The 13904-nt window shown below is 40.1% G+C and overlaps 1 protein-coding gene across 1 annotated transcript in view; it reads right to left on the bottom strand.

Moving 5' to 3' along the window:
- The window catches only part of LOC134667214 (uncharacterized), a 161203-nt gene extending 158320 nt beyond the window's left edge, over positions 1 to 2883 (bottom strand). The window contains exons 1-2 of the mRNA XM_063524542.1: positions 2697 to 2883; positions 178 to 315 (exon numbers count right to left, since the gene is read on the bottom strand). Coding sequence (XP_063380612.1) covers positions 178 to 315; positions 2697 to 2842 — 284 coding nt within the window. The 5' untranslated portion in view covers positions 2843 to 2883. The remainder of the gene's footprint in view (positions 1 to 177; positions 316 to 2696) is intronic.
- Between the last annotated feature and the right edge of the window lie 11021 nt (positions 2884 to 13904).

Raw genomic sequence — 13904 nt, 5'->3', positions numbered from 1 at the left:
GATCTAGGAAGATTAGATTATTGCTTGCTAACCTGATACAGTCCTGGGCACATTTTCAAAGCTAGCAGTAGCTGCAGCTGCGGAGGGGTAGCAGCAGCTTTGGTCCGAGTCAGTCAAGCGCATCTAAATCTAGGAGTAAACTTAACTCCTTCCCTCCCTCTCCCCTGAGATTCTTACCTGACACAATCCTGGGCGCATTCCCGAAGCTGGCAGTAGCTGCAGCTGCAGGAGGAGTAACAGGATCCGGGGTCGGAATCCGGCATGCTGGCCGAGTCGAACCGGCGCGAGCTTGGGACCGTTTGGGAGCCGCGCCACCTGGAAACCGGAGAATGAAATTGTTTAATTTTGAATAGAGGTAAAATACTATGACCACAGACCTAATGCTATGACCAATGACGCGTAGCCAAAATGCCAATCGCTTACACTCCGTAGTGATCGAAACGCAACTGTCACTGCCGCACTAATATGGAAGAGTGATAGAGAGACACAAATCGTTTCGTTGTCAACGCTATAGCGATTGTAACCTGGCTAGTGGCTAGGCCGGCTGAACAGAAACAGACGGAGAAATATCATAAGAGAGAAAGTGATACAAAAGGGAGATCACGACCCTTAATATTGAGGAATACGACGCAAGGAGGAGGTAAATACTACGACGTGTGAAGTTTTCTAAAGCCTGCGATTGCAGGTTGACGGACGGTGCTGACAGCATGACTGCATAAAGTGCATAACCTGTTTGTTGCATGTTGCGGTGTTGAAGCATACCTAGCGCAGCGCTATGAGGGAACTATGAAAACTGAGCATGTCAGTCCATTTTGAGGGTTTTCTTTTTAGAGACCTCGGAATACCCAACTGGCGTGAAGTGGCGCAGAATAGGGCAGAATGGCGCTCTCTTGTGTCAGGGGCCAAGATCCTCTTTGGGTCGCTGAGCCAGTGATGTATGTATGTAAGTATGTATGTCTTTTTAGAGACGATTACGACGATGACTTGCTATGACTTACTGGCTAGGTAAATGCATTTACACATCTCAGCCCGGGCTGGGGAAGCCCATTGGGGGGGTGGTATGTGGGACTCCCTCCTCCCATAACATCTTGTCCTAGCCAGAGGGAGAGGAGAAGAATACCCATTAACATCCCCTGCGGCGTCACCCTCTTTGCCGTTAGGGGAACCTCATGGGATCGCTTGCGGCATTCTATCTGCGACGCTCCCCGAAAACTAGGATTATCTACTTACTACTAGGTAGGTACTGAGGTAGAAAACTAGGTTCAACATTGGCGCCGCTACTGTTTAACCTCTACACATACGATTTACCGAGCACGGCCTCTAGAAAATTTATGTATGCTGACGATATTGCCCTAACTTACCAGCACAAAACGTTTAAGGCCTCTGAGGAACAACTCACAAGTGACTTGGTTACAATAAACAACTACTTCAAAACGTGGAGATTAGTACCAAACGCTAGTAAAACTGAAGTATCAACATTCCACCTACACAACCAACTGGCCACATACTGCCCCAAAGTCACTTTTGACGGTAAAATCCTGGAATACAACCCACAGCCTAAATATCTTGGAGTCACTCTTGATCGTTCGCTGACATACCGATCTCACCTGAGCAAGTTAAATAAGAAACTCGTAACTCGCAACAACATCTTGCATAAGCTTACAGGCACGTCTTGGGGAGCTAGCGCGGAAGTACTGCGCACAAGTGGGCTTAGCCTGGTGTATTCAGCAGGAGAATACTGCGCCCCGGTTTGGTTGAACAGTGCCCACACAGACAAGATCGACGTCCAGTTGCATAAAACTATGCGCTGTATATCTGGCACGATACAATCAACCCCCCTACAATGGTTGCCAGCACTGAGCCACATACCGCCTCCCCATCTTAGAAGGCAACAGGCTTTACTAAATGAAGCCAACAAAATAGCTCGAAACTCAAATCTACCGGTTCACCAGGAGTTTATGTGCCCGCCTCGACATCGTCTGAAATCCCGACATCCGCCCTACCAGACAGCACAGTACCTGATGGAAAAGCCGTTCAATATAAAAACAAGATGGAAAGACGAATGGATAGCAAACCCACCCAGGGCTGATGTCTCTAACTATGACCCCACGCAAAAGCCATTTGGCTTCTCGGGCTCTAGACGGGACTTGTGCCAGCTGAATAGGCTCAGAACCGAACATGGACTCTGTGGGGATTACATGTTTAAGTGTTGCTGGCGAAATTCACCGGCGTGTGATTGCGGGGCTCCAGTGCAGACTATTAATCACATCATCTACGACTGCCCCAAGAGGAAATATACCGGAGTTTCCCTGGACCTGCTCCGCCCTGATGTGAACGCAACCCAATGGGTGAAGAAACTAGATGTTAAACTATAGTACCTATTCAATAAGCAATTAATTATCAAGCGACTAGTTTGTAGCCATACGATTAAATAAATAAATCTACTTACTCCCTTTCCCTTAGTTTCAAAGTAGGGTTTACGGAACTTACCTAGCGCTCTTAGCGTCCACATGTTCGACCAGATCATTCCAAGTCCTATGTATGAGGTACAGCAGGAACAGCACCCTGGAGGACTCTGCCTGCGAGTCTGCCTTGCGGTCTTTCTCGCTAAATGGGGTGTCTATGTGTATACTCCTCACTCTTTCATAGAAATACTACACAACCTGTGAGTCTCACATGGAGGTTATCAAACTTACCTAGCGCTTTTAGCGTCGACATGTTCGACCAGTACATTCCAAGTCCTATGAATGAGGTACAACAGGAACAAGACCCGGGAAGACTCGGCCTGCGAGTCTGGCTTCCGGGGCTTCTTGCTGGTCGCGGTGCTGAGGCCGCTGCCCATTGCGGATGTTTGCTAGTGAGCCATTTGAGGTAGATACTGGTTCTGAAATGAGAAAATAATTGAATTATAGACCGACCGCTTAAATGAGTCCCTCGCCGGCGCGGTACGGGGGCGACGGGGTAGGACCGCCGTACGCCTGCCGCCCGCACCTTCCCCGCCACCCTTAGTCGTCCCTTCCCGTCGCCCCCGTACCGCGCAGGCGAGGACTCTTTCAAGCGGTCGGTCTATAACCACCTACGGTAAAAAAAGAAATTTTAAAATCGTTTATTTGTCTTTCAGCCGAACGAATTGGTTTGAGTTTTAAGGATGATTTACGATAGACTGGGTCGGGGCCGGATCGGAGAAAGCACCACGTGATCACCAATCAACCGTCATAGAATGACGTGTCGGACGTCTCAGCTTGGGCCATACCATACCACAAACAATCGTACATATAAATCGAACTAAAACACAATCTTTAAAAGGAAAAAAACATGATTACCCGAGCACTTACCAGCATTAGTGCTAAGAATGCTGGAAATAAAAACCATTCCGCGGAAAGAGATTATATCAGAGTGTAAACTGAAAAGGTTAACGCACACTTACAGAATCTTTGTAAGTTGCGGAAAGTTGCATAAATAGTTCAGGGAAATTTCGTAGGTAATTAAGGAAACTTTCAATCGAAACGAGAAATTTCGACCTGCATACAAAATTATGAGATGTTTCCGAAATTGCCAATATGGACCTTTCGCAATTTTGGAAATTTTCCGACGGCACGGCACATCAGTACGCACATTTACTCGTATGGCAAAGCTTAATTTACGCCGCACATAAAGCATCAACCGAATGCAAGTAGACAAGCCTGTTCAGGGGCCTACCGCGAACCACGTTCGACGTGTTGCCTCTCTGTCGCACTTGTAAATTCGTACTTAAGTGTGACAGGAAGGCAACACGTCGAACGTGGTTCGAGGTATATAGGCCCTCAGCTTCGCTAGGATATCAAGGCGAGAGCAGAGCAACGTAGTACTTATGATGAAACAACGACTATTCGTGACAATATTATGCATCAGACATTTTCTGCTCACGACGTGGGCAGTGAGCTTCAAATGAAAATGCGGCTAAGACAAGTTGCAAACGTGACAAAGATAGTTACGAGAATTTTTGGCTTCGAAGGTGGTAAAAGAGACTGCAGTATTTTTAGATCGCTACATTGATAATCTGTAAAACCGAATGTATACGTTGAGTGCTTGACGTAAAATCACATTGACACTAAGCAAGGACGAATAAACATGTCGAGCGATTTGAGTAGCTTTGCAACTTTATTTCCAAAATTTGTATTTAGGTACTGTGTATTAATTAGTAGTAGGTAAATATGAAAATTTTCCTTATAGACATGCAGCTAGAAGAAAAGTCTGCAGCGGATTTGATAGCCCACTCAGTGCAAGTGTTATTTATACGTCATAATTTCATAGAGGTGTGACGTTTAAAATGACACTTGCACTGCGTGGGCTATCAAATCCGCTGCAGACTTTTCTTGGTCTGACTCTAAATATATTTCATTATATGTACTTAGGTAAATATTAATAAGGGAATAATGAGCTAGTGCCAATTAGATAAGTGTGCGTCAACCGTAAACGTCTTCAGTCCCCTGAACCGCAATAACGATAATGAAACGCCACTCTGAACTCGACACGTTTTGGCGAAGAATTAAAAAAAAAAAACTTTTTTTTAATCGTTGGACTTTGACAAATTAAATGTGGTTCAAATGGAATTACGGCTATTGTAAAGGGGTAGTTACAATTTTACGAATTGTTCGACAGATTTGTAATTTGGATTGTGAATTAGTGCCAGAATTGAAGAAAAGTTATTTAAAACCTTATAAAAGCGAAGATTCGTGGTATTTTATTAAAAACGTAATTTTGGCCCTAAAATAACCTATCCCTAAATTGGGGAAACCAATATATCGATTTATGTACATAGATTTCATAGTTAGTTGCTTTGCTTACATACTTAGCATGAAATACATATTTTCCGCCTTATTCATAAACGTTTACTAAAGTTGACAAGCCGATAATAATCGTTTGTCCCTTTCCGACGTATTAGTATGATAGCAAGGGACAAACGATTATTATCGGCTTGTTAACTTTAGTAAACGTTTATGAATAAGGGGGTTTATCTTTAACCTCATATTATGGCCCGTTTTTGGCCCTTCAACTTTTATTTCCAGGTACTTACTATTTGCTGACTTCCGGATTTAAACAATTATTTCTACCATTTCTCATAAAGAGAGCTACTACTATGTGACGTCCCACGGGTAAAGGTACTTTATGGCGGTTGGCGCTTACGCTATTATTAACGGCGCTCCAATATTATTGCTGCGCTATGTGACGTAAGTGGCAGCCGCCATAAGGTACCTTTTACCATGGAACGTCACATAAGTAACTATCAGATGCACTAAACTACATAATTACTGTGAGCTTAAACATGTGTGCAGTAACCCCGTTCAAGTGGCACACAACTTGCCACTTACTTACTACTTACTTGCCAGTTAGAGCACAGACTAGTTCAATACTGTATATTACCAGATACTCCACTAAGGATACAAGAAAATAGCTGCTACAATGAATTTTACCATTTCTCATAAGGCACACAACTCTAACTATTTCATGCACTAAACTACATAATTACTGTGAGTTTAACATGTGTGAAGTAACCGCGTTCAAGTGGCACACAAATTGCCACTTACTTGCCAGTTGGAGCACAGGTTAGTTCAATACTGTATATTACCAGATACTCCACTAAGGATACAAGAATATAGCTGCTACAATGAATTTTACCATTTCTCATAAGGGACACAACTAACTATTTCATGCACTAAACTACATAATTACTGTTAGCTTAAACATGTGTGCAGTAACCGCGTTCAAGTGGCACACAAATTGCCACTTACTTGCCAGTTGGAGCACAAATTATATGTATACGTTACCATATTTTTCAGATACGTCACAAAAAAAACTATTTCTGGAATTATAATGGCGTTGATGATATTTTTCTTACCTATACTTATCAATTTGTCAAATATCAAATATCAAATATCAAATATCAACATTTATTCAGCAAATAGGCCACAAGGGCACTTTTACACGTCAACATTGAATTTACATAAAAGCAAAAATAATAACATCAACAATTTTATAAATTAAAACTAACAATTCAATCTAACGTATTACAATTACTAAGAGATGTATATGGTCTCTTAATGTCGAATTACATACAAAATACAGATAAAAAAACACACACAAAAAATCTATAATATTTAGAGGTGTAAATGTCTCTAGGTGTCAGAACTATAAGATTATATAGTTTATCAAGTTATCCTTAGAGATGTATAGGGTCTCCAAGAGTCAATATCCTGTATAATTAATACATTCATTAAAAGAAAAGAAACATACGAGAACAGAATGAGGCGTCTCACTGTAATTAATTAATAAAAGTTACTAAGTATAATAGCTCGTGTTAGCTTAACAGACCAGTCTCCACAAACAGCACCCGTTCACGAGTATGACGCGTATCTCAGCCATCGCCTCCCTCAACCTTCATTCGGGAAAGTGGCGACCCGATCAACAACGCCACCGTAAGCAAAGACTTTTAAGCGAGCATGACATGTTCAAGCTACCGGCCTATATTAATATTAAAATAGTAATAACATGTAGCTGTAAGACACGGCATTTTGTGCTCATATGTTACATAAAAAGACAGTAATATAGCTTCACATAATTACTAGCTACTATTTGTTATTTTTCCGTTAAAATAGGTATCTATGAATATAAGTAATGTCGAAAAGAATTTTAGTTCTTGAATTATACGTAATTCGTCTAAACTACACTGATCGCGGATACGTTCTTATACTTTGCCCAGTTTTGAGTTGGAGTCTTTTTAATTCTTAGGAGCATTCCAGAAAAATGCCGGGTACCTACGTGGCGCTATTCTTTTGACATTATTTGGGCTGATTTAGACGTCGCGCGACCTGGCATGCGATTTTAGTTATTTTGCGGACTGTTGGTTACGTCCAATTCAACCGACCGATGAAACACCGCAATGAAATTCGCATGCGAATTCTCGCATCGTCTAAATAAGCCCAGAAGCCGATTTCGGCATTAGCTTAATAATGTATAGAGTAGTTTTTCTACAATTTCAAACAACATAATACCTACATAAATCAACATGTTTTATCAAGTCCATTTATTTGTCCCATAAGTGGAGTATCTGTTGGATACTATAATAATTGTTGTATCCACGGTCGGTACACATGAACTTTGGTGCAGTTGCGACTTGTATGGAGCCCGACAATAAGGAAACTTAGGCTGTAATAGAGCTCGCTGAATTGTTATGAGATTTGATTCAAACTCAGTACGTGGTATTTTGGGCACCAGTTTGCACTAAAGACTATTGTTAGTGACTAAATATAGATTTAGGAGTATAAATGTCAGCGCTTTTGCTTTATTGAGGAGGTTGGACTAATAGACAATCAGATTCTTTTTAATTTTGTTAAACTACCTTATTTTTGACCAGTCTGGCCTAGTGGGTAGTGACCCTGCCTGTGAAGCCGATGGTTCTGGGTTCAAATCCCAGCAAGGGCATTTATTTGTGTGATGACACAGATATTTGTTCCGGAGTCATGGTTGTTTTCTATGTATTTAAGTACATATTTATATATTATATACATCGTTGTCTGAGTACCCACAACACAAGCCTTCTTGAGCTTACTGTGGGACTTAGTCGATGTGTGGAAGAATGTCCTATAATATTTATTTAATTATTATTTATATTTACCTTCAAGCTTATTTTTGTATGGTGTCCGAAGATAAATAAACCCTTTTGACAATTCTCTCCTCAACTACCAAAGAAGTTTTATCTGATTATGACATTTTTATGACTTCAAATTCCGCCAGGGGTGTCACATGTGCAGTTCCGAATGTACCGTGCATTTTTGAAAGCACCCCGAAAACGAACCTTTCACAAAACATCACTCAAAAGAACCCACGTAAGGTGGTGGTACTAGTGCTCGACATGCTAATGCCCAATAGATGACACCCTGCTGTCACCTCTATTGACAATGACTTAAGTTTCAAGATGACATGTAGGTACTGGAACCGCGTCGAGCACCAGTACCACCACCTTACTTAGATCATTTAAGTACCTATATCGTGGTATAGATGTCGGCGGCCGATCGTAAGATCAGGCAGATCGTGAAATTCCTAGGCATATCGTAAAACGTGTAAAACTTTGACTCGATCCCTGAGTCGACGGAGCCCCGCGCGCGGGGCCACTATTTCTGGGCAGTTTGCCCTTCGGGCATCTGAAGCAACCTAACGAACCTATCTTACCTATACGAGTATATTGGTTTAATGTGACTATCCTCAAAACAATACACAGGAACATTACGATCTGCCTGATCTTACGATCGGCCTCTGACATAGACACTAGACTGGTCTGCTAATTTCTGTCTTTAACCTAAGTATAGCTATAACACAGGTAGGTCTAGCCTTTCTAACAGGTCCTAGCTCTAAATAATTGGACTTTCGCCAAGTGATACGCAGTTAGCGCGTGCCTACTAACATTAACACAATTAATTAACCAATTTTAGACCTTATACCATTGCATTAAGGTCTATAAGAAGTCCGTTTTGTGGCTGATTTTACTAGCGACATGCGGATGAAACTTGTATGGCTTGATAAGGTACTAACGTGAATCTAGTTTACTTCTTATAGATAGTAATAACATAGTACAAGGTAATTAGCATAACATGTCTGTTTAAAGGTTCATATACACTGCATTTCCCTTTACTGGAGCGACATTGTGCAACATGGTAACATTTTTTAAGGCTCCACAAAATTTAACTGGTGTGGATCCACCTTAAAAAATATATTGGTACATGAACTCCTACGGGGTAAAAATTCAGAAAGTTGTATCATAATTCATAATTATCTTGTATAAAGTTGTTCAAAAATGAAATTAGCTATACCTAGTAGAAAAGTATTAATTTCGCTTTCAAAACTTATTTTGCTATTTTACTTAAGTACAAGTACCTACATACCTACTACTTATCCTAACAGATTTGAATGATTCACGGTTACAACACGGGACAATACAAATTATACAAAAGATACCTAATCACGGTTCATATCCCGGTCGATAAAAGTCGACTTTTCCTTTAGGCGACAGATCTGTAGGACAAATTAGAGAAATCGGACACTGTCATTTTAATATCTGGAATATCAAATCAATTTCGAACATCAATTAATATAGGTCTCATAAAAATACCTTTTATTTTATTACATAATTAATATAATTATAGCCTCGGACTATTGGCGCTGTCACTGCGTACGACGACGACGAACTATCTGGGCAGAAATGAGTGCTTTTTATCCCTTGGTTAACAATCTACTATTACAATAGGCGATTGGAACACTATTCAGGAATCAAATGAAACATGCACTAGGGCATAAATCTAAGCTTACGCACAATACTAATTGCCGGTATTATCCGCACAATGCCGCGTAAATCCAGACGTGACAATGCTCAGATTAGCGCCGGAATTTGTGACAACACTACCAGCTTCCATTATTTATGGTCGGATTCTTGACTACAAAACTGTTGTTGTAACATATAGTCAGACCGTAAAAAGTCTGCAGCCATTTTGATAGCCCACGCAGTGCAAGTGTCATTTTAAACGTCAAACTTCTATGAAATTATGACGTATACCACACACTACACTTACACTACGTGCGTGCGGTGCGTGGGCTATCAGATCCGCTGCAAACTTTGTTTGGTGCGACTATATGTACTTACATTAAACGTTCCTACATTTGGTACTTGCGTTTGGTGGTACAAGAACCACTACCACCAGTTATGACATTTACAGATACGCTCGCGTGTAAGTAACTTACTTTCTATGCATCTCGCTCGTACTCACATATTAGTGCAAGCGAGATGTATAAAAAGTAATTTACGTAGACGCGAGCGTATCTGTCAATGTCAAAACTGGTGGTAGCCGTAAAGGTGGTGGTACTGGTGCTCATCATCATCATCTTTAAACTTAAGATGTTGTCAATAGAGGTGACAGCAGGGTGTCATCTATTGGGCATTAGCATGTCGAGCACTAGTAGGTACCACTGCTATTCCTTTGTTTATTGTTAAGTAAAACCGCTCGAGCTACTTACCTGCAAAAAAGGATCTTAATTATTCTAATTGGCACCTGAGCGCGGGCTAGGCCAACGCTCAAAAACCAGTGTAGGTGCGCCCTCCGATAACGCGCCTTTGTTATGCATCTCGATGACACATTTTAGACTGGTTCGACTCGCCAGCACTCAGTAACCGTAGAGAATTACACGACCCCTTTTTTACAGATAGAGGCACATGCGGTTTTACTTAGTATTATGGCTCCTCTACACGATGGGCCAACGCCGGCCACTCCAAGGGACGCATTTATCGGAGGAAGCAAGTGATATTGCTATCTCATTCTAGCGCATGGCTGCGTCCCTTGGAGTGGCCGGTGCTGGCCCATCGTGTAGAGGAGCCATTAGACAAAGGATTAGCGGCTAGGGGCCAGTTACAGATCGACAGACTATATAAATGTATGGCGAACCCTACACGCAAGATCCATATTGTGATCCGTCAATTATATTGTCGGATTACGATACCTACGTATTTATTGACGTGTAGGGTAGTGTATTGACGGATCACAATATTTCGCTGGATTTCTGGAAATGCTTGTGATCTGATCCTAGATCCCGGATCGTGATATTTATCTTGCGTGTAGTGTCGCGTTTGATATTTATCGCATCAGTAATTTTTCTCTGTCTAGAGTCCATCACGTCTGCCTCGTACAAAGAACGCTTCGTTACTGACGCGATCCGTATTGATGGTGTAGGGTGTGCTGTGATCCGGCCCAAGATACATAATAAATATCATGATAATTATCACAATATTTATTGACGTGCAGGGTTCGCCGATCTCGCAATAAACACAAATCAATATGTAAACAAGCCTTCAAGTTTGAGTCACACTAACCCCGCAGCTACACTTAGCCGTATTGACCTTATTTATTCAAAGCTCTAAATTAATTCTAAAAGGCGAATTATTTATTAAAATAGCTGCCAGGACATTAGCCCTAGATAATAAATCTTAGCTAATTCGCACAATAGGCACTGATTGCGGGTATTGTCCACTACAATACGGCGCATAATTATAATAGCCTGCTATTTACATACCCTTTATTATTTAAAAGATAAACTTTTTTTTTTCTATTTGCAATGTTTTGATTTGTTATGTACTAATTTTATTTTATTTTATTTTATATTTTGATGTTCGGTTATAATTCTTATTATTATTCTAAAAAACGATCATCATACGACAAGTAGTACAAGCTGAAATGTATGTATATTTTACCTGTATGAAAATTGTATATTGAGATAACTAAACTAAACTAAACTATGAACGTTTCTACCTTTAATAGCTATTTATTTTAAATTAATAAATATTTTAACCATAATTATAAACTTAAAAAAATAATTAATAAACCTAAATAAAGTCCATAATTATCCCTTAGGCTGTCCATCTCAATCCATCGTGGCAGCAAGCGTGATGGGCACCTTTGCGCCAGGAGCAGCCTGGGGCGGGTTACAGTAGGTAGGTACACATTTTAGTTTATATGTACCTACATATGATTAAAATATATTTCGATTTAATTTTTAAATCATAAGCAGTAAACGTGATACTAATAATATCGTCAATCTATAGGTACCTACCTACTGATATTCTAAAAATTGGTAATTCAAATGCAGGAGTAATCAACCTTTTATTGCATTTTTCTTAAAATAAGGATGTTTAGGATCATTCTCTGAGAATATGACTCAGTCTGCTGTTGCGTCTAATTGCCTTGATTAGAATGACCTTTTATAACGTTTTTAATTACTATTCGACAGTATATCTGTTGTGTTAATTATGTAATACCACATTATTTAATTCGGTGCGCTTAAAACAATTTTCTTTGCAACCCTTTCCGTTTCCATAGAAGAGATATAACAAAGTCATGCAACTTTTAGACTAATTTAGACTAATGAAAGACGTCTGCTGATTAAATAAACCAACTATCTCATTTTGGACTACTACAGACATTTAATTAAAACCCGACTCCGCTTTATGATGCGACTGTTTTTACAACTACATTGTGGAAAAACAAAGTGTGAAAATAAGTCAGTTTAATGGAATTAAATTCTTTCATGTCGTTATAGAGGGAGAATGATTGAGCGAGAGACGAAGGAAATATAAAGGGGATACGACAATTCCCTGATAGCCTTTGGGCACAGAATAAATAATAGTACTAGGTACTGAAGACTCACTCTCTTACAAAATGCGTTTGTTACGATCAGGACAGAAGTGGCCGCTAGGTGGCGACAGCGTCACGACCAAAATTGGTGTGGAACGGATGTACTTTTAGCTGCCTGTAGCAAAGCGACGAAATCGCGGAGTGAGCCGCCTGCTTTGGGTTCGTATATTTATGGGTCAATTCATGACTGCCAAATATCAATGTTTAAGATACTACGACTGTATAACCATAATTGTCAAAAACAAGAAGTGAATAAAATGAATTTCACAAAAACATAAGTTCGTATATACCTACTTATAGGTATACGTCCGATACGTCACTATGAAACTTAAATGGAGCTATGGGACTTGGTGTTATGGCTCCTCTACACGATGGGCCAGCGCCAGCCACTCCAAGGGACGCAGCCATGCGGTAGAATGAGATAGCAATATCACTTGCTCCCTCTAACGCATAAATTCGTCCCTTGGAGTGTCCCCTGGCCCATCGTGTAGAGGAGCCATTAGGCAGAGTGATGGCAAAATTGGCAGGTAAGAAGGAATTGTGGCTGCTTACAAACGGAAAGGAGTGCCTGGCGTCCATTGGCTCGATGGGTGGACGACATTCGGAAGATTGCGGGTCACTTCTGGATGAGATTGGCTCAGGACCGGGACAAGTGGCGTACTTGAAGAGAGACCTATGCTCACTTGCTCAGCAGTGGACCATAAAATGATAGAACCAGGAAAGGAACGGATATGATGATGATTATGATTAGTTGATGACGGACGCTTGAACGCAATATCTGTGATAGTTTAAAACAATTTTTATGGTCACATTATTACTATTATTTTTGCTTGTCACGATCAAATTAAAGAGCTTAGCATTTTAGTGTTTAAATCTACGTGCGCGAGGAAAGAGAAATAACATTGTCTGAATACCGCATAGTCACAATTATCTCAAATAAATAACGATAGCGGAAAAATAAAACACGCAAGGTATACATATTTATGAAAGAAAGAAAGAAAGAAAAGAAGAAAAATATATTTTTAATACAGTTGCTCAAAAAGTGCTACTTTACGTAGCTGTTTAGCGTGCGGAAAGTTGGTTATCTCGAACTAGTGCTTTTTACTTTTCCAATTTTTTTAAATTTATACTTGTTCCAATTCACGACTACTTATTGATGAGTGTTAATATTAGTTTCCTTTAAACGTCGTAATCAGCATAAAAACCTACCGTTAATGTAAGAATACGAAAAATATTACATATTTCATATTTAATTACTTACCTCTTCATCATTATAACACGTTTAATTTTTAATATTCAATATTGAAAATTCCGTTCTTAATAAGTTGACTGAATGGAACGGAATAGCTGTCAAACGCCCATAGATATAATATACTTAAAGACGACGTCTAACCGAGCTGTCACTGTTACCACTTTTGTTTAGTGTACGATTAACAATGTTTTTCTTATTTTTTCGCAACTGTATTAAAAAACGTCGTTCGATACACGTGCGGAAATGTCATTCTTCACTCGTCCCGAGTCTTGCCACGAGCCGCAGGCGAGTGGCAAGATATCTCGGTACTCGTGAAGTAATGACATACCTTCCGCACTAGCATCGAAATGTACTATTCTTTCCTTCTTAAATATTTGTGTACGTACAGATGTAAGTACTTAGTGCATTATTATTTTCCTTCGTATTTTCATTCATTTATT

This window comes from Cydia fagiglandana, chromosome 9, assembly GCF_963556715.1.
Source record: "Cydia fagiglandana chromosome 9, ilCydFagi1.1, whole genome shotgun sequence".
In the NCBI taxonomy this organism is placed as follows: Eukaryota; Metazoa; Arthropoda; class Insecta; order Lepidoptera; family Tortricidae; genus Cydia; species Cydia fagiglandana.
The sequence above is the reverse complement of the archived record's forward strand: the minus strand, read 5'-3'. Positions and strand labels throughout refer to the sequence as shown.